General features: G+C 35.7%; 1 protein-coding gene across 3 annotated transcripts in view; it reads left to right on the top strand.

Moving 5' to 3' along the window:
- Positions 1-21,603, top strand: part of LOC123529388 (nuclear receptor subfamily 2 group C member 2-like) — a 44,231-nt gene extending 22,628 nt beyond the window's left edge. For all 3 annotated transcript variants that reach the window (XM_045309703.2, XM_045309704.2, XM_045309705.2), the window contains exons 7-15: positions 2,029-2,208; positions 4,213-4,346; positions 7,900-8,017; positions 8,705-8,865; positions 9,594-9,678; positions 12,912-13,068; positions 16,358-16,497; positions 17,552-17,689; positions 20,929-21,603. In XM_045309703.2, the coding sequence (XP_045165638.1) occupies positions 2,029-2,208; positions 4,213-4,346; positions 7,900-8,017; positions 8,705-8,865; positions 9,594-9,678; positions 12,912-13,068; positions 16,358-16,497; positions 17,552-17,689; positions 20,929-21,356 (1,541 nt within the window). In that variant the 3' untranslated portion in view covers positions 21,357-21,603. The remainder of the gene's footprint in view (positions 1-2,028; positions 2,209-4,212; positions 4,347-7,899; positions 8,018-8,704; positions 8,866-9,593; positions 9,679-12,911; positions 13,069-16,357; positions 16,498-17,551; positions 17,690-20,928) is intronic.
- The last annotated feature ends 4,649 nt before the right edge of the window (positions 21,604-26,252 follow it).

The raw sequence follows: 26,252 nt of genomic DNA, 5'->3' as shown, positions 1-26,252 counted from the left end.
TTTGTTAAACAAAAATTTTGGTGATGGAAATCTTGTTTCACTGTAATAAGAAATTATGAAATAAGGTGCGAGTATCTACTTGAGCAGTTGGCTACACATAAAAATAACTTGTTTTTAGCTTGACTGTTTGAAGACTTAAGAATAGGTTGAGCTGTTGGCCTCGCCCATTCTTAAGTGTCTGCATCAGCGACTTAATTTATTTAGTTTTTAGCTCACCTGAGCACGAGGTGCTCAAGGTGAGCTTTTGTGATCGCCCTGTGTACGTCATCTGTCAGTCGTCCGTCATCAACAATTTGACTGTTAACACTCTTGAGGTCACAGTTTTGGCCTAATCTTTATGAAACTTGGTCAGAATGTTACCCACCATAAAATCTTGGACGAGTTCGATATTGGGTAATCCAGGGTCAAAAACTAGGTCACAAGGTTAGATCAAAGGAAAAGCTTGTTAACACTGGAGGTCACAATTTTGGCCCAATCTTAATGAAACTTGATCAGAATGTTACCCTTCATAAGGTTTTGGATGAGTTCGATATCAAGTCATCTGGGAACAAAAACTAGGTCACCAGGTCAAATCAAAGGAAAAGCTTGTTAACACTCTAAAGGTTACAATTTTGGACCAATCTTAATGAAACTTGGTCAGAATGTTACCCTCAATAAAATTTTGGACGAGTTCGATATTGGGTCATCTGGGGTAAAAAACTAGGTCACCAGGTCAAATCAAAGTAAAAGCTTGTTAACTCTCTAGGTTACAATTTTGACCCAATCTTAATGAAATTTGGCCAGAATGTTACCCTCAGTAAAAATTTTGACAAGTTCAATATTGGGTCATCTGGGGTCAGAAACTAGGTCACTAGGTCAAATCAGAAGAAAAGTTTGTTAACACTCTAGAGGCCACATTTACTACTGTATCTTCATGAAACTTGGTCAGAATGTTAATCTTGAAGATCTAAATGTCCAGTTTGAATCTGGGTCATGTGGGATAAAAAACTAGGTTACCAGATAAATCAAAGGAAAAGCTTGTTAACACTCTAGAGGTTACAATTTTGACCGAATCTTAATGAAACTTGGTCAGAATGTTACCCTCAGTAAAATCTTGGACAAGTTTAATATTGGGTCATCTAGGTTCAAAAACTAGGTCACCAGGTCAGATCAAAGGAAAAGCTATTAACACTCTAGAGGCCACATTTATGACTTTATCTTCATGAAACATGGTCAGAATGTTTATCTTGAAGATCGCAGTGTCCAGTTTGAATCTGGGTCATGAAGGATCAAAAACTAGGTCACCAGTTCAAATTAAAGGAAAAGCTTGTTAACACTGTAGAGGCCACATTAATAACTTCATTTAATGTATCTTCATGAAACTTAGTCAGAATGTTAATCTTGATGATCTGTAGGGCAAGTTTGAATCTGAGTCATATGGGGTCAAAAACTAGGTCATTGGGTCAAATCAAAGGAAAAGTTAGTTTACACTTCAGAGGCCACATTTATGACCATATCTTAATGAAACTTGATCAAAATGTTAATCTTGATGATCTTTGGGTCAGTAGGTCAGGTGAGCGATACAGGGCCTTCATGGCCCTCTTGTTTTGTATGTAAGCTAGTATCTCAGTAGCTTGTGGGAATGGATTGAAACTTCACACACTTATTCACAATGATGAACTGACTTTCGACTTGGCAATTTTTGGTTAACTTTTTGTATGTAAACTGGTATCTTAGTATCCACTAATTGGAATGGATTGAAACTTCACTCACTTGTCCATTGTGATGAGCTGATATGCATTGTACAAGTTTCATAAGTCTGTTGTACATTTTATAAGTGCTGTCTGAACATGTTTTATCTGAATTTTTTATGTTTTAATGCTTTCAAAATATATAATTGAGATCTTATGCATATGGTCCCTGTTTAAATATGTTTTTCAGTTTCCAATTACAGTTTCTAATGGTATTGGTATGTTTTGTAAACATTAGAAGAAAATGGGATAAAATTATTTTTCAGACTGAAAGTAAATTGTAATTGAATCATTTTAGGTCGCCATTATGGTGCAATCAGTTGTGAAGGCTGCAAGGGATTCTTCAAAAGAAGTATACGGAAACAACTAGGATATGCGTGTAGGGGATCAAAGGATTGTATGGTAACCAAACCGAACCGTAACAGATGCCAGTATTGTCGGCTACAGAAGTGCCTCAGTATAGGAATGAGATCTGAATGTAAGTACTAGTGAGAGCAGAATATAAGTGCTAGTTTTACCTCCGTATAGGAATGAGATCTGAATGTAAGTGCTAAATTTGTTCAGATCTGAATGTAAGTGCTAGAATTGCCTCCATATAGGAATGAGATCTGAATGTAAGAGCTAGTATTGCCTCAGTATAGGAATGAGATCTGAATGTAAGTGCTAGTTTCCTCCATATAGGAATGAGATCTGAATGTAAGTGCTAGTTTTGCCTCAGTATAGGAATGAGATCTGAATGTTATTGCTAGTTTTGCCTCAGTATAGGAGTGAAATCTGAATGTTATTGCTAGTATTGCCTCAGTATAGGAGTGAGATCTGAATGTAAGTGCTAGTATTGCCTCAGTATAGGAATGAGATCTGAACGTAAGTGCTAGTTTTGCCTCAGTATAGGAGTGAAATCTGAATGTTATTGCTAGTATTGCCTCAGTATAGGAGTGAGATCTGAATGTAAGTGCTAGTATTGCCTCAGTATAGGAATGAGATCTGAATGTAAGCGCTAGTATTGCCTCAGTATAGGAATGAGAATGAATGTAAGTACAAGATTTGCCTCAATATAGGAATGAGATTTGAATGTTATTGCTAGTTTTGTCTCAGTATAGGAATGAGATCTGAATGTAAGTACAAGATTTGCCTCAGTATGGGAATGAGATCTGAATGTTATTGCTAGTTTTGCCTCAGTATAGGAATGAGATCTGAATGTAAGTACAAGATTTGCCTCAGTATGGAAATGAGATCTGAATGTTATTGCTAGTTTTGCCTCAGTATAGGAATGAGATCTGAATGTAAGTACAAGATTTGCCTCAGTATAGGAATGAGATCTGAATGTAAGTGCTAGTATTGCCTCAGTATAAGAATGAGATCTGAATGTTATTGCTAGTTTTGCCTCCATATAAAAATGAGATCTGAATGTAAGTGCTAGTTTTGCAACAGTATAGGAGAGAGATCTGAATGTTATTGCTAGTTTTGCCTCTGTATAGGAATAAGATCTGAATGTAACTGCTAGTATTGCCTCAGTATAGGAGTGAGATCTGAATGTAAGTGCTAGTATTGCCTCAGTATAGGAATGAGATCTGAATGTAAGTACAAGATTTGCCTCAGTATAGGAATGAGATCTGTATGTAAGTGCTAGTATTGTCTCAATATTTGAATGAAATCAGAATGTATGTGCTTAAAGTGATTTCACTGTAGCTGTATTTTGACAATAACACATTTCACTTTAGCTGTATTCAAACATAAACTCATTTCACTATAGTTGTACTCTTGACATAAACTCATTTCACTGTAGCTGTAAGGACATAAACTAAATTCTTTTCAGCTGCAATCTGACATAAAGTCATTTCTTTGCAGCTGCAATCTGACATAAACTCATTTCTTTGTATATATTACTAATCTGAACTCATCTGGACCTAAAGAAAAGTTTGTGTTAGTGAGGTTTCTGAATTGGAATGGTTTCTACCTTGGTGTCTGTGATGTTTTGAGAAAGACTGAGCCATGTTTTTGAACAAATGTTCAGAAGGAGAATGACCTCAATCCTTCTTAACTAAATAAAGAATCAACCAATTATTGTTGTTTTCACCTGATGGTTTGCGAATATCTGAATCTATTTTTCCTTTTCTTGAAGCCTGATTAATCTAATCAAAAGACATGGGTTTGTCAAATTAAATCATTATGGCAGATAAGCACAATATGAAGAACAATTCTCTAATCAGTCCATAGTGTGTAGATCAATAACCACATTAAACTGATCAAAACACGAAACAAACTAAAGTAAGTGTGATTTTCAAAACAGTGCCTATGTCACGCTTTTATAGCTAATCGAGCAATTTGCACTGGTGTTTGTTTTCACCTTTCGAAATGCAGGTTTTAAGGATTTAGAAGTGTCAAGTTGTATTCTGACATAAAATCCTTTCTTTGCAGTTGTAATCTGACATAAAGTATTTTCTTTGCAGCTTTAACCTGAAGTAAACTCTTTACTTTGCAGCTGTACAATCAGAGAGAAAACCGTCTGATAAAGAGAAGCTGTCACCAACAATGGTTGCTACATCAACACAGAAAATCTATATACGCAAAGATCTACAAAGTCCTTCGACAGCTATCCCTATGTTTAATCCGAGGGTAAGTGTACCAGTTCAGTGAATGTCTAGGTGTAACCGGGCATTTTTTACAGATTTTCCGTACACAATACTTACGAAAAATGATTTTTTATCTTCTTTTTACCAATTTCGTCAGTATTTCAGTTGCGTAAGGCAGTGAATTATCATACTGTGCTGTTCTAGATTCCACAACAGTACTCAACTTCTTCACCAAGTAACGGCCAGTTGCCAATGCAGACATCGCTTTGCCTTATTGTTTGTCACAGATTGTCAAAGGTTTTTAAGTGAAAGGTTGGATTATGTAATCAAATACAGTTATTTATATACAAAATAAAATCTGGTTATTTGATTGACAACTGAACTGGTGACTGGTAAATTACAGGTCATATGGTTACTTCCCATCTTTTAGGATTGTTGAATGTCTGTAGTTTGTCCATTTTTCTTTAAAAACCTTTACCCCTAAACCAGATAGCCAAGTTCAGCATAACTTCCTAAGCCATTCTTCTTCTAAAGTCTTTTAAATGTAGGTCATCCATAAAGAATTCTGGTAACTATGGCAACCAAAAGAAAAAAAACTTGAGATTATCATGTCAGAAACCCCTGAGGAATTTCAAAATGAGTGGCTCTACCAGTTCCTTCAGGCCATATTGTTTGTTAAAAAGTGTGGCCATAGGGAAAGGGCTGTTTTTCTGTATATGGCCTGATTTTTAGCCCACCATCATCAGATGGTGGGCCATTAAAATCACTCTGCATCCGTGGTCCGTCCGTCATTCCGTCCGTCCGTCTGTCCGTTAACAATTTCTCATCACATCTCCTCAGAAACTACTGGGGGGGATTTTGACCAAACTTTGTCAGAATGATGTATTGGTACCCTAGTTGTGTCCCCCTGAAAATCAGACTGGTTCAACAATTTATGAGTGAGTTATGGCCCATTGTTTATTTCTATAATTTACATAGATTTATATAGGGAAAAACTTTGAAAATCTTCTTGTCCAAAACCACAGAGCCTAGGGCTTTGATATTTGGTATGAAGCATCATCTAATGGTCCTCTACCAAGATGATTCAAATTATTTCCCCTGGGGTCAAATATGGCCCCGCCCTGGGGGTCACATGGTTTATATAGACTTATATAGGGAAAAACTTTGAAAAACTTCTTGTCCAAAACCACAGGGCCTAGGGCTTTGATATTTTGTATGTTACATCATCTAGTGGTCTTCAACTAAGATGGTTCAAATTATCCCCCTAGGGTCAAATATGGCCCCGCCCTGGGGGTCATATGCTTTACATAGACATATATAGGGAAAAACTTTGAAAATCTTCTTGTCCAAACCACAAAGCCTTTGATATTTGTAATGTAACATCATCTAGTGGTTATCTGCCAAGTTTGTTCAAATTATCCCCCTAGGGTCAATTATGGCCCCGCCCCGGGGGTCACATGGTTCATATAGACTTATATAGGGAAAAGCTTTTAAAATCTTCTTGTCAATAACTACAATATTCAAATTTGGACCACATGTATATTTTTGAGTGGCATGAACCTTGACATGAGTTTACCTTGATTTTGACCTAGTGACCTACTTTCACATTTCTGTAGCTACAGCCTTCAAATTTGGACCACATGCATAGTTTTGTGCACTGAAAAAAAACTTTGACCTTGACATTGACCTAGTGACCTACTTTCACATTTTTGAAGGTACAGGCTTCAAATTTGGACCAATTGCATAGTTTCGTGTTCCGAAATGAAATTTGACCTTGATTTTGACCTAGTGACCTACTTTCACATTTCTCAAGCTACAGCCTTCAAATTTGGACCACATGCATAGTTTTGTGTACCGAAACAAACTTTGACCTTAACATTGACCTAGTGACCTACTTTCACATTTTTGAAGATACAGGCTTCAAATTTGGACCACATGCATAGTTCTGTGTTCAGAATCAAAATTTGACCTTGATTTTGACCTAGTGACCTACTTTCACATTTCTCAAGCTACAGCCTTCAAATTTGGACCACTTGCTTAGTTTTATGTACCGAAATGAACTTTGACCTTAAGATTGACCTAGTGACCTACTTTCACATTTCTGTAGCTACAGGCTTCAAATTTGGACCACATGCATAGGATTGTGTACCGCAACAAACTTTGATCTTGACATTGACCTAGTGACCTACTTTCACATTTTTGAAAGTACAGGCTTCAAATTTGGACCACATGCATAGATTTTTGTTCTGAAGTGAAATTTGACCTTGATTTTGACCTAGTGACCTACTTTCTCATTTCTCAAGCTACAGCCTTCAAATTTGGACCACTTGCATAGTTTTGTGTACCGAAATAAACTTTGACCTTAAGGTTGACCTAGTGACCTACTTTCAGATTTCTCAAACTACAGCCTTCAAACTTGATGCACATGCATAGTTTTGTGTACAAAGAACTTTGTCCTTGAAATTGATCTATTGACCTACTTTCACATTTCTCAAGCTACAGCTTTCGAATTTGGACCACATGCACAGTGTTGTGTACAGAAATGAAAATTTGACCTTGAGCCAGTCAATAAGTCTTGAAATTTGGAACACTCAAAAATGGCACATTGGTGGGCACCAAGATCACTCTGTGATCTCTTGTTAAAAAATTCACACAATTGTTCCTTGGCTTCTTTCATGACAGACTACTATATTCCATCAAGCCATGTTGATTTAAAAAAGCAACAACAAAAAACATGGCCTTCAGTAGATGGTGCCAGTTATAAGGAAACCTTTTAAAAAATTCCCCTAGAAGACTGTTAGCCTGATTTTAGAATAATTTCACATATACATGCTTTTGGTTGCTTTTACCAAATTCCATCAGATCATTCCACTATGGTAAAAAAATAGCTACAAGGGGGTAGGACATGTTTTTCTTTTGTATGGAGCTACAGTGGAATTGAGAATCTTCTTGTCAGAAACTGCTGGCTTGATTTCTAAATAATTACACACAAATGTTCCTTACTTGACCCTCTATGTAAAATGTTCACGCCAGCTGTGAAACTCAAGTTGCTGAACTAGAGCCATCATGGACTCATTTTCATAGTTGAGGAAGATCCTAGGTGCTGCTCTGGGTGTTATTTCGGGCATGGGCTAACACCAGGGTAGAACCACTGATCCTGCATTAGCTAGCTGGATTGTTTTCGCCCTGAAAAGAATTCTACACCCAAAGTGAGATTTCAAACCTACATTTGTAAGAGCAAATGATTCAAGGTCATCAGACTTAACCACTGAGCTATGAAGGCCACCTGGTACATGTTTGCATACACTTGCTTTTTGACTTAAGCACCATTTTCCAATAGAATTCAGTTACGCAAAAAAAAATAAGGATAGTGAAGTTAACCTAACCAGGATCCCTGGATTCTGTACCAGTACTAATCTGCTCCCTGCAAGTAACTGCCAACTTCTCCACATGAATCAAAGGTTGGGGACACAGTGCCATTTATCAAAACATTATGGTGATCATATGCTTTGCCGTATAAGAAATAATTGATAACTTATGCCTATAAATATTACATGTAAATAGCTATGTATGGGGATTATATTTGATACATTCAGAGTGATGAAGATGAGGTGCAGGGTCAAGCTGCCAACTTGCTGGCTAACTTACAGGAACGACTTGTACAAACTGACCAAGGACCAGTTGTTCTAGGTACACCGACATCCACTAATACAGGTAACTCATCTTTGTTTACACTCTACCCTTTCCACTACAGCCATGTGTTATGAGCTGGGGAATATTTATTCTGTCCTTGCCTATCTGTGTACACAGGAAAGGTTTTATATTACCCCAGTCACCACAAGCAGGCAATTTAAATATGTAACTGTTTGTAGTTCTTAAATACAAATACACACACACATAAGATAGAGAATATGAAAAATTGGTAAAGCAGGGCATGTCCCACTGCTTAGTATAACGAAATAGGTAAGCAGACTTATGATTGGACAACAACAATACTGGTATACAGTCTGTTACTCTGTGTATTCTAACCTTGTGTCCAAGGTAACATGTTTAACTATAATATTACATTATTTTTTTTTTCAAAATCCAGTCGATCTGTTTTCTACAAGGGCTGGTCTGTTTTCTACAAGGGCTGGTCTGCTATAACCCAGTTACTTCATACTTATATTACTTAACTTTAGTTACAGTCTATTCCACATATTTAAATATTGGTTACTGGAATATTTAGCATTCGGGTATTTGAATACTCCAGTTAATGGAATATTTTCTCCTAACAAATCGGTTGTTCAAATATCCAAAACCCAGTGTATACTATAAGATGTATATAAAGCAATTTTCCTGTAAGTTTAATTGTTAAATATTTATGCAAATTCTTCCTTTTCTTGTCATTCTAATAAAAAGATCTGAGTACCCTGGCAAACGTGGTTACAACACTCGCATTGATGGGTAAACCCGAAAGTGAACAGCCAGTTTCCAATGGCAACCAGAGTGATGTGAACCAGTCAGTTGCAAAGGCATTTGACACACTTGCTAAAGCTATACAAAATAGGAACAATAGTCAGGTAAGATAACTAACGCCTAGTTGTTCATCTGTCTGCTTGTCCATTTGTCCCCTTGTCTGTATGTCTCTGTCATCTTGTCTGACTTTTCATTATTAGACTAAATATTTTAACATTGGCAGTAGATTAAATCGGTGGATCAGGGTCTTTTGGTTAAAGGCCAAGGTCAGACTGACCATCAGCTTAGAAATAGTGTGATAATTTACTAAGGAGGAAGGAGGTGTTGTAAGTGATTAATATAAGTTGTAGAACTTGTTTCACAATCAACCAAAAAATGAAGTAGTACAAACTAAAGATATCCACTTCGTCAATCCGTCTGTCACATTTGCCTCTCTGGCTTTTGTGCTTTATTCGAAGCAATCGGAGGCAATGTTCAGAGTACAAAGGTCCATGTCTAAAGGGAAAGTTCATACATGAATTCAAAATGATTTACCAACTTTTTAGATTAACATGAGCATATAGTGCTCATGGTGAGCTTTTAGAATCTATGAATATTCGTCGTCCTTCCTATGTTCACATATTCTTTAGAGAACATCAGCTTAACCACTTAATTTTACTGATAATTTTACTGAAATGTTCCTCATAGGGACCCTCTAAATATTTGTTTAGGACATATATGAGTCTAAAATCAAGCAGTTTGTAGGATATAACATAGGGTAGAGAATGGCAGATCTTTAGCAGGTGAAAGTTTGTATAGGCTTACTAAACAACAGTGTCTTGTTTATTTGCAGGATGACAGTTTGTCAGGAGACCAGTCCAAACTGTCAGATTTTGACACATCTGCAGAGGACAATTCCATTATCATGGATGTTGATGGTAGGAATTCTTTTAATCTTAACAATAATGTTTAGTCCTTTGAAGGTAAATGTTTGAAAAAAATTAATCCACAAACAGAATAAATGACAAAAGTTATTTAATTGCCATAAGATATGACCATGTAAAGTCTGACATTCTGTATGTTGAAGTAGAGCAGGAGAGCATTTTTTGAAGTCCAACTGATTGTTTATCTGTATCATGTTGTATGTGAAGTTTTCTGGTTAGCTTCAAGCTACACAACAGCTATCAGTGTTGAGACACTGCCTGTTTATTTTTGTCATTTATGTGATACAGGCTGATATGTATACAGCTCTGTTCTTAGATATCCTGAAAGATGGATGTATTACAATTTGAACTGTAGTAAAATGCCGATCCTTTGAAGTCACATGGGGATATTAAAATACACATATTATCCGATGTTTTGAGCATAACATTAAAAACAATTGAAAATAATGGAGAAAAAAGCCTGGTTCCGCATAAATTTCTGAAGGGAGTCTAGTGGTTCTAGCCATAAATGTTGGAGTGAGCTTTGTTCACAGTAGATGTCAGTGACTTACATGTACAAATATTACCCTATTTTCTGTTTGGCTTTCACATGTGAGATTGCAGTATTAAATTATAAAAAGGTTAAATACTGCTCTAACTTGCAGACACAAGGTCTCTGTCATTAGAACACTGACAAATCTCTAAATGGGAATTAGCCATTGCTGTAAGTCTCTAACTGTGAAGTGGCCTTTTGTCTCCAAGCCTCCAAATTTAAACTAACCATTGCTCTAATCTCAAAATGTAAACTAGCCATTGCTCTGATCTCTAAATGTAAACTAGCCATTGCTCTAAGTCTCTAAATGTAAACTAGCCATTGCTATAAGTCTCTAAATGTAAACTAGCCATTGCTCTAAATGTAAACTAGTCATTACTATAAGTCTCTAAAAGTAAACTAGCCATTGCTCTAAGTCTCTAAATGTAAACTAGCCATTGCTATAAGTCTCTAAATGTAAACTAGCCATTGCTCTAAGTCTATATGTAAACTAGCCATTGCTCTAAATGTAAACTAGTCATTGCTATAAGTCTCTAAATGTAAACTAGCCATTGCTCTTAGTCTCTAAATGTAAACTAGCCATTGCTCTAAGTCTCTAAATGTAAACTAGCCATTGCTCTAAGTCTCTAAATGTAAACTAGCCATTGCTATAAGTCTCTAGATGTAAACTAGCCATTGCTCTAAGTCTAAATGTAAACTAGCCATTGCTATAAGTCTCTAAATGTAAACTAGCCATTGCTATAAGTCTCTAAATGTAAACTAGCCATTGCTATAAGTCTCTAAATGTAAACTAGCCATTGCTCTAAGTCTATATGTAAACTAGCCATTGCTCTAAATGTAAACTAGTCATTGCTATAAATCTCTAAATGTAAACTAGCCATTGCTCTAAGTCTATATGTAAACTAGCCATTGCTCTAAATGTAAACTAGCCATTGCTATAAGTCTCTAAATGTAAACTAGTCATTGCTATAAGTCTCTAATTGTAAACTAGCCATTGCTCTAAGTCTATATGTAAACTAGCCATTGCTCTAAATCTCTAATTGTAAACTAGCCATTGCTCTAAATCTCTAAATGTAAGCTAGCCATTAGAATAACCTTGAAGTTAAAGACAAATCTCTAAATGTAAACTAGCCTTTGCTCTAAGTCTCTAAATGAAAACTAGCCTTTGTTCTAAGTCTCTAAATGTAAACTAGCCATTGTCTTTAAGTCTCTAAACGTAAACTAGCCATTGTTACAGCACTGAAAATAGAAACAAATCTCTAACTTTAAACAAGGCATTGGTATAAGTCTCTAAATGTAAGCAAGCCATTGGTGTAAGTGTCTAAATGCAAACTAGCCATTGGTGTAAGTCTCTAAATGTAAGGTAACCATTGGTGTAAGTCTGTAAATGTAAGCAAGCCATTGGTGTAAGTCTCTAAATGTAAACAAGCCATTGGTATAAGTCTCTAAATATGAGCTAGCCATTATTGTAAGTCTCTAAATGTAAGCTAGCCATTATTGTAAGTCCCTAAATGTAAGCAAGCCATTATTGTAAGTCCCTAAATGTAAACTAGCTATTATTGTAAGTCTCTAAATGTGAGCTAGCGATTATTGTAAGTCTCTAAATGTAAGCTAGCCATTGTTGTAAGCCCCTAAATGTAAGCTAGCCATTTTTTTTAAGTCTCTAAATTTAAGCTAGCCATTGGTGTAAGTCTCTGAATGTAAGCTAGTCATTTGTATAAGTCTCTAAATGTAAACTAGCCATTGTTTTAAGTCTCTAAAAGTAAGTTAGCCATTGGTGTAAGTCTCTAAATGTAAGCTAGCCATTGGTATAAGTCTCTAAATGTAAACTAGCCATTGGTGTAAGTCTCTAAATGTAAGCTAGCCATTGGTATAAGTCTCTAAATGTAATCTAGCCATTGGTAAAAGTCTCTAAATGTAAGCTAGCCATTGGTGTAAGTCTCTAAATGTAAGCGAGTCATTGGTGTAAGTCTCTAAATGTAAACTAGCTATTGGCATAAGTCTCTAAATGTAAACTAGCCATTGTTTTAAGTCTCTAAAAGTAAGTTAGCCATTGGTGTAAGTCTCTAAATGTAAGCTAGCCATTGGTATAAGTCTCTAAACGTAAACTTGCCATTGGTGTAAGCCTCTAAATGTAAACTAGCTATTGGTAAAAGTCTCAAAATGTAAGCTAGCCATTGGTGTAAGTCTCTGAATGTAAGCTAGCCATTGGTATAAGTCTCTAAATGTAAACTAGCCATTGGTGTAAGCCTCAAAATGTAAGCTAGCTATTGGTAAAAGTCTCGAAATGTAAGCTAGCCATTGGTAAAAGTCTCTAAATGTAAGCTAGCCATTGGTGTAAGTCTCTAAATGTAAGCGAGTCATTGGTGTAAGTCTCTAAATGTAAACTAGCTATTGGCATAAGTCTCTAAATGTAAGCTAGCCATTGGTGTAAGTCTCAAAATGTAAACTTGTCATTGTTGTAAGTCTCTATTTTAAAACAAACCATTGCTCTAAATCTCTAGATGTAAACTAGTCATTGGTATGTCACTGAAATTCGAGACAAATTTCTTAATTGTAATGTAGTCATAGCTCTAAGTCTCTAATTGTAAACTAGTAATTTCTCAGTTAACAGGCCTGTGTGTTTAGTATATAATCAGGCAGCCAGGTTAATGTGAACCACAATAGAGCTGATCTTTGCTGTATTTTATTTCAGGACCATTATTAACAAGGCAAAATTTTGTGTTCAGTCTGACTACCCCATCTCCAATGCCTGCATTTCTTAATGTTCATTTTATCTGTGAAAGTGCCTCAAGGTTGCTGTTTCTATCCATGCATTGGACTCGCTCAATATCTGCCTTCAACATTCTCAGGTAAGTAAATAACATTATAAAAGAGATATAATAATGGTAGGTGTCATTTTTTTCATCTGTCTGTTCTTAATTCAGGTTGCTCTGGAAATTTTCCACTGGCAACATATAGTAAAAAAGTGTTAAATAAGAAATATTGGCGACAGACTAACTTTAGCTGTGTTTGCACACTTTTGTGTGCCTGCTTCCCCCCCCCCCCCCCCCCCCCCCCCCCCCCCCCCGCAACACTAAATTTTGGCAATTAGGGGGATGCTTAAGAGTTGCCCTTATCTGTCTATCCGTTGTCTGACTCTGAAATGCATATCTCATAAAGTATTTGACCCAGAGTCATCAGACCTAATAGAATTGTTATTGCATATGTGAAGTTGTGCACCTGATGTTTTAATTTGGATCTCATACAGCTAGACAAGAATTAGTAAAAAGATTGCATAAAAAGGGCCTAAAAGTTTGTTTCACATGCATCTCAATAAGCATTTGACCTAGGAATATGAAACATTACAGGAATATTGTTCAGCATATTAAATTTTGCATCTGGAATTTTATTATGCCCTCCTTCGAAGGAGGAGAGGTACATGTATATATCATTTTGCAGACGTTGGTCGGTCAGTCGGTATGTAGACCATTCGGTTTCCAGATGATAACTCAAGAACGTTTGGGCCTAGGATCATAGAAGTTGATAGGGTGGTTAGTCATAACTAGCAGATGACCCCTATTGATTTTGAGATCAGTAGGTCAAAGGTCAAGTTACAATGACCCGGAACAGTTAAATGGTTTCCGGATGATAACTCAAGAATGCTTGGGCCTAGGATCATGAAAGTTGATAAAATGGTTGGTCATGACCAGCAGATGACCCCAATTGATTTTGAGGTCAGTAGGTCAAAGGTCAAGTTACAATGACCCGGAACAGTTAAATGGTTTCCGGATGGTAACTCAAGAAAGCTAAGGCCTAGGTTCATGAAAGTTGATAGGGAGGTTAATCATGACCATCAGATGACCCCTATTGATTTTGAGTCAGTAGGTCAAAGGTCAAGGTCACATTCACCCCAAACAGTTAAACCATTTCCGGACAATAACTCTAGAACGCTTGGGCCTAGAACAAGAAACTTAATAGGGAAGTTAATTATGGTCAACAGATGACCCCTATTGATTTTGAGGTCAGTAGATCAAAGTCACAGCTACCCAGAACAGTTAAACCGTTTCCGGATGATAACTCAACACTCGGCCTAGGATCATGAAAGTTGATCAGGGCTCCAGATAAGATGCGTATTAGCGTAAATTACGCTTTGAAATAATGCATATACGCATGTCTGATAATTTTTAAGCATATAAAAACGTATATGAAATAACAGAAACACACGCAATGACTTTCTACTGGCGTAAACAAAATCTGAATCGTCCGGATGCTTTATGTAACAGAGCACAGTCGGCATTAATTCTCCAACATTGAACATACACACGCATTGAATGGTACCCTATAAACCTAGGTTAAACTATTTTTTACACTCAATGTCTGCGTATATCAAATAGTTGGGAATTAATATTGATGGTACGGTAGTGTATTTTAAAGCGGTGTCGATTTAAAATATCAACTTCTGGTGCGGAATAAACAAAATTGTCTCTTTCTAAGAATGTATAAGTGAACAAACACTCTACGCATTCTTTAAACCAACAAAACTGATCCCCAAAACATAGCTAAAGGTATATTGAATATTCAATTTATCGGTAGCGAGTGTGAAGCCAAAGCAATCCAAGGGGAAAAAAAGAAGCTTAAATGATGAATTGAAACTAAACTGCAAACAAATGCATGGGTGTTACACCCAATAAATATGTTATAAAACTAATTTCTGATTTTTTCACATAAATTTTCAGGAGTAAAATTACTTCGTCAGTTTCAGACTTTACCATTTTACTCATTCACAAAAAATATGTTGAGTAAATACTCATTGGCCAAAAAAATTATCTGGAGCCCTGGTTGATAGGGAGGTTGTTCATGACCATCAGATGACCACTATTGAATGTCAGTAGGCCAAAGGTCAAGGAAACAGTGACCCGGAACAGTAAACCGTTTCCGGAAGATAACTTGAGAACGCTTGGGCATAGGATCACGAAACATAATAGGGAAGTTGATCATGACCAGCAGATTACCCTATTGATTTTGAAGATCAGTAGGTCAAGGTCACAGTGACCTGGAACATTTAAACTGTGTCCAAACGATAACTTGCGAATGCTTGGGCCTAGGATCATGAAAGTTAACATTGAGGTTTATCATGACCCAGAGATGACCCCTATTGATTTTGAGGTCGAAAGCTCAAAGGTCAAGGTCACAGTGACCTGGAACAGTTAAACTGTGTCCAAACGATAACTTGCGAATGCTTGGGCCTAGGATCATGAAAGTTAACAGGGAGGTTTATCATGACCCGGAGATGACTCCTATTGATTTTGAGGTTGAAAGCTCAAAGGTCAAGGTCACATTGACCAAAAACAGTAGACCAAATAATTTCTGTTCCTTGTGCAGTTACTGAATGCAATCGTGTTCTACAAACTCTTGTTAGAGATTTCATTTCAGATAGACCAGACTTATAGCCTTTGACTTAGTCAAAAATACATGTATGCATTAAAGGGCATAAAAGTTTGTGTCGCGTATATCTTAAACTGTACTTGACCTAGGGTCATGAAACATAATAGCAATATTATTAAGTATGTGAAGTTGTACACCTGGGGTTCTGGATTTATGCCAGTTAAACCAGAGTTATGGCTCTTGAATTAGTAAAAAGCATGCATAAAGGGCATACAAGTTTGTGTCGTTTGTATCTCAAAAAGTATTTGACTTCTAGTCATGAATTATTAGAGGACTGTTATGTAGCATTTGAAGATGTACATCTGATGTTCTTTGTGGTATTTCACTCAGCCAGTCCAGAGTTACGGTCCTTGACTTGAAAAATACACATTAAGTGCTTAAAAATTTGTGTTGCATATGTCTTAAATTTCACCTACAGCCATGAAACCATATAGGAATATTTTACAGCATGCGAATTTTCGCATCTTAGTTTTGTTTTGGGTTTCACTCTTCAAGTCCAGTGTTATGGCCCTTGATTTAGTGAAAAATATGCATTAAGGGCATTCAAGTTTGTGTCCTGTGTATCTCAAAACATACTTGACCTAGAGTCATAAAACATTGGGGGATTGTTATATAGCATGTGAAGCTAGACCAGATTTATGATTTTTGACATAGTTGAAAATACACATAAGTTTAATAATAAGATAGTAACACTGGAAATATTTAATATTTCAGTCAAGATGTTCAGACATTGTTAGTACGGAGCTGTTGGAGTGGACTGTTTACATTAGGTCTTGCTCAGCACGCAGAAACCATGTCTCTCTCTACAATGCTGATGGCAATCTTAAATCATCTACAGTCATCTATAGAAACTGGTACTTGCTTTTGGTTTTTAGCTCGACTATTCAAAGAATAAGTAGAGCTATCCTACTCATATATGTAACAGACCAAAAGTGTGTCATATATGTAACAGACCTACAGTGTGTCAGGTATGTAACATACTGACAGTGTGTCAGGTATGTAGCAGACCTACAGTGTGTCAGGTATGTAACAGACCTACAGTGTGTCAGGTATGTAACAGACCTACAGTGTGTCATGTATGTAACAGACCTACAGTGTGTCAGGTATGTAACAGACCTACAGTGTGTCATGTATGTAACAGACCTACAGTGTGTCAGTTATGGAACGGACCTACAGTATGTCAGGTATGTAACAGACCTACAGTGTGTCAGGTATGTAACAGACCTACAGTATGTCAGGTATGTAACAGACCTACAGTGTGTCAGGTATGTAACGGACCTACAATGTGTCAGTTATGTAACAGACCTACAGTATGTCAGGTATGTAACGGACCTACAGTATGTCAGGTATGTAACAGACCTACAGTGTGTCAGGTATGTAACAGACCTACAGTATGTCAGGTATGTAACAGACCGACAGTATATCAGGTATGTAACAGACTGACAGTGTGTCAGGTATGTAACAGACCAACAACGTGTCAGGTGGTTAGAGTAAATCAAAAACAATTTTACCTGGTTCTAAATACTAATATTGTCACTGGTGGGTGTTTGTTTAACAATACTTTGTCTGAAAATTGGGAACAGCCCTAGAGAGTCCTTGCTGGATGTTTTACAATGTGTGCACTCTTTTAGTAGGCATGAACAGGTGAGCTGAGATACTCGGTCATCCATTATTAGAAGTTTGCTAAACTGTTATCTCAGAAACCACTGGTCAGAATTATAAAGTACTTGCAGTGTCCTAATCACTCCAGTCCACTAGTCACTAAGAGCAAAAAGAGAGTGTAACCTCAAATTGAACCATTTACCAGACAGAGACATTGTTTAAAACATAAATGCTTGTGTTAAAAAATATCCACTGAAGATTACATTATGTTGTGTAGATTTTAAAATATGTGTAAATGTATTTCAGACAAGAGCCTAGGAGATCGTGTGAAGTCTGTTATTGAACACATTCTCAAGTTACAAAGTTATATGCAGAAGATGCAGGCATTACAAGTGGACAACCAGGAATATGCATACCTTAAAGCGCTGCTTCTATTCTCTCCAGGTAACATACATAATACTCTGAATAAAGTTACCAGGGTGAGATGACCTGATCTCACACCACTTGTCTCCATCCTGTCAGGAATTTCTTTACTTTTTGACATTTAACTGCATTGTTTTCACTTCACTAAATGTACATAATTAGTGTCTCAGATAGTTCAGAAAATGTAACATACATAATGTCAGATAGTTCACTAACATACACAGTGTCAGATTGTGCACTAAATGTAACATATACAGTGTCAGGTAGTACTCTAAATGTAACATACACAGTGTCAGATTGTACACTTATGTAACATATACAGTGTCAGATAGTACACTAAATGTAACATAGTGTCAGATAGTTTACTAACATACACAATGACAGATTGTACACGTAATGTAACATATACAGTGTCAGATAGTACACAAAATGTATCATATACAGTGTCAGATAGTACACTAAATGTAACATACACAGTGGCAGATAGTTTACTAACATACACAGTGTCAGATTGTACACTTAATGTAACATATACAGTGTCAGATAGTACACAAAATGTATCATACACAGTGTCAGATAGTTCACTAACATACACAGTGTCAGATTGTACACTTAATGTAACATATACAATGTCAGATAGTACACTAAATGTAACATACACAGTGTCAGATTATGTAACATACACAGTGTCAGATTGTACACTTAATGTAACATATACAGTGTCAGATAGTACACTAAATGTAACATACACAGTGTCAGATTATACACTTAATGTAACATATACAGTGTCAGATAGTACACTAAATGTAACATACACAGTGTCAGATTGTACACTTAATGTAACATATACAGTGTCAGATAGTACACAAAATGTATCATACACAGGGTCAGATAGTACACTAAATGTAACATACACAGTTTCAGATAGTTCACTAACATACACAGTGTCAGATTGTACACTTAATGTAACATATACAGTGTCAGATAGTACACAAAATGTAACATACACAGTGTCAGATTGTACACTTAATGTAACATATACAGGGTCAGATAGTACACTAAATGTAACATAAACAGGGTCAGATAGTTCAGTAAATGTAACATACACAGTGTCAGATAGTTCACTAAGAAACACAGTGCCAGATAGTTCACTAAATGTAACAGACACAGTGTCATATAGTACACTAAATGTAACATACACAGTGCCAGATAGTTCAGTAGATGTAACATGCATAGTGCCAGATAGTTCACTGACAGACACAGTGGCAGATAGTTTGGTAAATGTAACATACACAGTGTCAGATAGTTCACTAACATACACAGTGCCAGATAGTTCAGTAAATGTAACATGCATAGTGCCAGATAGTTCACTAACAGACACAGTGGCAGATAGTTTGGTAAATGTAACATACACAGTGTCAGATAGTTCACTAACAAACACCATGCCAGATAGTTCAGTAAATGTAACATACACAGTGTCAGATTGTACACATAATGTTACATATAAGGTGTCAGATAGTACACAAAATGTACTAACATACACAGTGTCAGATTGTACACTTAATATAACATATACAGTGTCAGATAGTACACTAAATGTAACATACACAGTGTCAGATTGTACACTTAATGTAACATTAACAGTGTCAGATAGTACACAAAATGTAACATACACAGTGTCAGATTGTACACTTAATGTAACATATACAGGGTCAGATAGTACACTAAATGTAACATAAACAGGGTCAGATAGTTCAGTAAATGTAACATACGCAGTGTCAGATTGTACACTTAATGTAACATATACAGGGTCAGATAGTACACTAAATGTAACATACACAGGGTCAGATAGTTCAGTAAATGTAACATACACAGTGTCAGATAGTTCACTAAGAAACACAGTGCCAGATAGTTCACTAAATGTAACAGACACAGTGTCATATAGTATACTTAATGTAACATATACAGGGTCAGATAGTTTACTAACATGCACAATGCTAGATAGTTCACTAAATCTAACATACACAACATCAGATTGTACACCTAATGTAACATATACAGGGCCAGATAGTACACTAAATGTAACATACACAGTGCCAGATAGTTCAGTAAATGTAACATACACAGTGTCAGATAGTTCACTAACAAACACCTGTGCCAGATAGTTCAGTAAATGTAACATACACAGTGTCAGATTGTACACTTAATGTAACATATACAGTGTCAGATAGTACACTAAATGTAACATACACAGTGTCATATTGTACACTTAATGTAACATATACAGTGTCAGATAGTACACTAAATGTAACATACACAGTGTCATATTGTACACTTAATGTAACATATACAGTGTCAGATAGTACACAAAATGTATCATACACAGGGTCAGATAGTACACTAAATGTAACATACACAGTGTCAGATAGTTCACTAACATACACAGTGTCAGATTGTACACTTAATATAACATATACAGTGTCAGATAGTACACAAAATGTAACATACACAGTGTCAGATTGTACACTTAATGTAACATATACAGGGTCAGATAGTACACTAAATGTAACATAAACAGGGTCAGATAGTTCAGTAAATGTAACATACACAGTGTCAGATAGTTCACTAACAAACACCATGCCAGATAGTTCGGTAAATGTAACATACACAGTGTCAGATAGTTCACTAACAGACACAGTGCCAGAAAGTTCGGTAAATATAACATACACAGTGCCAGATAGTTCACTAACAGACACAGTGGCAGATAGTTTGGTAAATGTAACATACACAGTGTTAAATAGTTCACTAACAAACACCATGCCAGATAGTTCACTAAATCTAGCATGCACAGTGTCAGATAGTTCAAAATCTCTACGTCATTTAGGATTTCCTTATCTACAACTCACTATGTTTAGATCTTGTGTGTGGTCTCATTTCCAGTAAAGCTAAATAAGTTTATACCTTTTATGTGATATCTCCCAGTTATCTCCAGTATGGTTATGCTTCATCTATGATCTCACCAAGTTAACTTCAATACATTTATTCATTGTAAGTGCTGTCACCAGTTAGCTACGATATGTTCCTTGTCTGTCATGTCACATTTAGCTCCTGCATCCTTATACCTCATGTACTATCTCTTTCAGTTAGCTCCAATATGACTGTGTGTATACAAATAAGATTTGAATCTCAAGCATCAAATATTACATGTTCATCTCCAGTCTTTTTAAGTGTGAATTTTGAAGTATTTCAATTTTTTTCAGACAACCCATCCCTGCCAAATATAGCGCAGATAGAAAAATTTCAGGAAAGAATACAGAAAGAATTACAGCAGTATCTGCAAGAGTCCCACCCAGACAGTCCTGATAGACTGGCCAAACTTTTACTGAGGTTGCCTCCCTTACAAGCTCTTCAAGCAAACATAATGGAGGAACTGTTTTTTGCTGGTTTGATTGGAAATGTTCAGATTGACAGTATTATACCTTACATTTTACGTATGGAGACTGCTGAATATAACTCACAAATGGCAAGTCAAGGACTTGCATCGTCTATGGGTTTTGCAGCTTCATCAGAGATTGCGAATGTTTTGAATTCACAAAGTGATCTGACGACTGGACAGTCAGTGTTTTTAAGTCCACAGATGATAGTGACCCAAGCTGGAATCACAACAGATGCAAACTTAACCAGTTGATCTTTGTTATAATTGTTGCAGTTATTTGTTATTATTGAAAAGTTATTATCTCAGTGCAAAACTATTATATCTGTTTCTCTATATATCTATATAGTTACAATTGTTTTGCACTGAGGCAGTGATAGGTAACATAGTTACGTTTTTATCTTTGTTGGTGAAATATATTAATTGGATCAAATAAACTTACTTATATTAGCAAATACAAAGTTTAAAGCTTGGGCAAAATTTAATTGTGTTAAGACAAAAAGTAGCATAGTGCATATTCGCCTTTTGTCGACATTATATATTGGGCGTCATAATAAATATTTCCATCTACAATAACAATTTAGCGTGTACAAATTATTAGACAAAATGATTCGTTACGATGCATGGGTTCTCTCAGATCAGAATCAGTGAAAATGTCATGATTAATCAAAATTTATACAACATAAGCTGACAAATAACAATTATCAGCATGTAAAAATGATTAATTAGAAAATAAATGAGATTCCGTTGTACGATGAAATGTTGGTTCTGTCATCAGAAAATGTCATGGCTGTGAAAATGTTATATTTCTGTGAGCAGAAAAATATCATGGTTTTTCTCTGTGCAGAAAATGTCATGAATTCAGTTGATAGAAAAAATGTCTTCTGTGCAGAACAATGTCATGTTACAGTATAAGCAAGAACATGTTCTTTTAGGTTTTTTCGTGTCTGAAAATAGTCAAGGGCATTTTTTATGACTTTAGCTTATGTTGAGGGAACAATATCAAGTCATGAATAATTGTGGAATGACACCTTAAGCTTTTGTATTAGAGTTTAGATTAAATTTCAAGTTTTCAGTTTCACTAGAGCAGAACATGCTCAACGTGAACTATTATGATAACTCAGCTTCTGGTGTTCAGCGGGGAAGTCAGTAAAACTTGCCCTGGGTATTCATTGGTTGGTCCTCTTCTTAATGTGTTCAAACTATTCCACTTGGTTTAATGGCCTCCGGGACCAAGTGGTTAAGGTCCCTGACATTGAATCACTTGCCCCCCCACAGATGTGGGTTCGAGCCTCACTCCGGGCATTGAAGTCTTCATGTGAGGAAGCCATCCAGCTGGCTTAAGGAAGGTTTGTGGTTCTACTCAGGTGCCTGCCCTTGATGAAACAAAGCACTGAGGGGCACTTGGTATCTTCCTCCATCAGCAAAGCTGGAAAGTGGCAATATGACTATTTAAGAAAAAAATATATAACACTTTTTTGAACATAAGGGCCACCAGAGGTAAAAAGGGAACAACCTTCAAACAGCATCAGGCTGTTTCTCAGTTTCAGTTTTAAAGTTTTTACAGTAAGTTCACAAAAAAAGTTTTCTCTCCATGTTTATGGTGGAAAATTAAAAATATCTTATCAGAAACTGATTACTTGATTTTGAAATAATTTCACATAAAAGGACCTTTGTTGACAAGATTGTTGAAATTATCAATTTTGAAAATCCTTGAATCTTCAGGCCAGTTTAAAAAAATGGCCTTCTTATACATGCCTTAGCTGTGAAAAATATTAAGTTTGTGCATTTGTATTTGTTTGCTCTTGCCACTAGTAAGGTCAGAGGAGAATTGTACTGAGTTTCTGATAAGGGTATTTAAGGTAGTTCTGCATAATCAGATCAAATTTTTTTTCTACTTTGTAGAATTTGATTAAACCCTGATTTTTCAATACTTTTATTAAGTTGGCAATTCAAGAATAGGGCTGTGTGACCTTTATTTGCTAAACTGGTTCAAAAAAGATTAAACCTCACAAGTTTTTAAATGGAAGACAGGAAAAATCACAATTTAACATATCCGCAAATAGAATTTTATCTGCAATGTAGATTTTACTGAAACTTTTCACTGTTGTAAATAAACATATGGCTTATAATAAATATGGTGGAATAAAATGTTTGGCCAGTGTGCTTGTTTTTGAGACATTTGCCCATGATTAAAGCTGAAAGTGGCAATTCTAGCTGATTTAAAAAACAATGTATTATATAATATAACATTTTTTTAACATTGTTATTGAAATGATTTTCCTTTTGGTACATCAATTCCAGGCTTCATTCTACGTTTTCAGGATGAATGACATTACGCCATTACTTCAGGTTTATCAGATGTGCAGAACAACCTTAATGCTTCAGAGGTGTTGCTAGGCAGCATGGTGATTTGTCAGTTTTAGAAATGTCAGTGTTGAGCATAGAGGGAATCACTGGATTGCATGAACTGTCAGTTTTAGAGGTGTAATTAACAGAGCTGGATGATTCGCCAGTCTTGGGGTTGGGGGCACTATAGAGCATGATCAACTAAGTGTTTTAGATTACAGCTGCCATGCATTTTGATAGTAAATGTTAAGGAATGGTATGGAAATAGCTGGAATATGTAAAGTAAAAGCAGGTGACATTTTTTGCCAGTTCATCATCTAGCGGGTAACAGCAGGGCATGATATTATGGTTGATATTGAGCAGTGTACTACAAGCCCATAATGCGTTGTATGCTAATATAAGTTTGTTTACAGTATTAATACTGTATGACAGGTAGAATTTGTTACGTAGAAATTTCTGTCTCCGCCTTCACCAGTAGTTTACAGATACTTAATTGTTGTATAAATTTCTGTGTAATGCACTGATTATGACCAAGTCATATCGGAAATGTTACATTAAGTATTAGGATGAAAATATTCCTTCTTTGTTTTTTTTTTGCTGTAGAATGCTAGAAGAATTTCAGATCAGCTCTTTGTAAACTGTTTTTGCCTTTTATATTTCATGTTAGAAGTCTTTTCTTGTTGTTTTGTTTTTAGCTCACCTGAGCACAAAGTGTGCAAGGTAAACTGTTGTGATCCCTTGTGTCCAGCATCATCCATTGTAAACAGTTTGTTCATTAACACAATAGAAGTCACAATTTTGGTCCAATCTTAATGAAATTTGGTCAGAATAATGCTCTTAACTAGATTTCAGAAGAATTCTTTATTGGGTTATATGGGATTGAAAACTAAGTTTCTAGATCAGTTAGTAGGAAAATCTTGCTTGATTTTCAAAACTTTTGTTAGAATGTTTGTCTTTATGAATTCAAAACTGGGTCACATGAGGTAAAAAAAAAACTGGGTCACTTGAGTCGGATCATAGAAAAAAAATTGTTTATTCTGTAGAGACCAAATTTTCTACTTGATCTTCATAAATCTTTGTGAGAATGTCTTAGTGAAATAAATGCACATTCAAGTTTGAAACTAGATTATCTACGTCAAAAAGATAGGTCACTAGTTTAAATCATAGAAAAAATTTGTTAACCATCAGAATGTCTTGTTTCTACCTGATCTTCCTGAGACATGATGAGAATTTTTGTTTGTTTAAAGTACTTTTAAATATTCTACAGACAACATGTTTTGTCCTTGATAATCATACATATTTTGTCACAATGTTTCTCCCTTTGAAATCTAGGTCAGGTTTAAAGACCTGCTCCAGTCCTACCTTTTAACCGTAAATAGTTACTGAAAAAGCATGAATATCCTGACTATGAACAGTGATGCCTGTCAAAATAAGAGTCTGTTTTATATAAAATTCTATTTAAAATACCTGGTTTTGCATGCAAAAGTGTGGCGCGTGGCCGTTAACTTTTACCTATTGTAATCATGGGTTGCATACACACAATAGAATTTGAATTGCTGCGGAGCAGGGCTTTAACTGTAGGATAACTGAAGTCAAAAACTAGGTCACTAGGTTAAATCGCAGAAAAACCTGGTTCAGGCTATAAAGAGGCCACCTTTTCTAATTATCTTCATTTAACCTCAGAATGTTTGCCTCTTTAAAAGTTAAGTCAAGTTTGAAACTGAATTATGTAGGTAAAGAACTAGGTCACAAGGTCAAATCATAGAATGACTGCCAAAACCTTCACAGATCACATTTCTACCTGATCTTCAGGAGACTTTGTCATAATGTTTGTTTGTTGAAAATCTAGGATAAATTTGTAACTAGGTCACTTGGGTCAAAAACAAGGTCACTTGGTGAAAACCTTGAAAAAGTTGGTAAATCATGTTCTGATTTACATCATGAGAATGTTTGTCTTCCTGAAATCTAGTTTAGTTTCACAGAAATGTTCCTTCGGTAACCCTATACCAAGTTTATCAAATGATTCCTGTTTGCCTAAAACATGGCCGCTTGAGGGGGTGGGAGGGGTAGGGGTAGTCACTTTTTCATATATGTATATATAGTATTTCCTACATATAATAAGAATCTTCTTGTCAGAAAGTTCCAAATTTGTTCAAGCTATCTGTGAATCTTGAGTGAGCGATCTAGGTCCATCTTGACGGCCATCTTGTTATGTTTGATGCAACTACTAATATGCATCTTTTTGAACAACTGAAGATGAAGGTAATAAGATATTTATTCTGATAAAATTTGAGTTTAATCATAAAATGTTAGTTTTGATGGGATAGTATAATGTTCAGCTATTTTGAACTGCAACTTTGGATCAGATTGTTTTTGGATTGTTTCATACTTTCAGGACATCTTAATTAACTGCTTGTGTCAGAACATTTTACAGAATACAGTAAAAAGAAAAAAAATGTACAGACCACAATTTTAAACAGGGATTACTATATTTACTATTATACTATGACTAGGAATTTTCAAAATTGGTTAAATTTATTCTATATTACCAAAAGTGGTCTGTTAAAATGATGTATAGCAGATACTAGATTCTTGAAATATAAAGAAGAAATTCATTTTTTGGGAGACACTATTACATAATTAGACTCAGACTGTAGATTTACAGTTAAACTTAATTTGTACAAATAGTCATACATAATTTACCATTGTAAGGTAGATATTGTCACCCCACTATCTTTTTGAAAGATTTTTGTTGCATGAGTTATTTTGTCTGCTGTCGCTGTCCTTTTGTACAGATTTAAG

The sequence above is a fragment of the Mercenaria mercenaria genome, chromosome 13, assembly GCF_021730395.1.
Source record: "Mercenaria mercenaria strain notata chromosome 13, MADL_Memer_1, whole genome shotgun sequence".
NCBI classification, from domain to species: Eukaryota; Metazoa; Mollusca; class Bivalvia; order Venerida; family Veneridae; genus Mercenaria; species Mercenaria mercenaria.
Note: the sequence above shows the minus strand (reverse complement) of the source record. Positions and strands in the feature narration are given on the sequence as shown.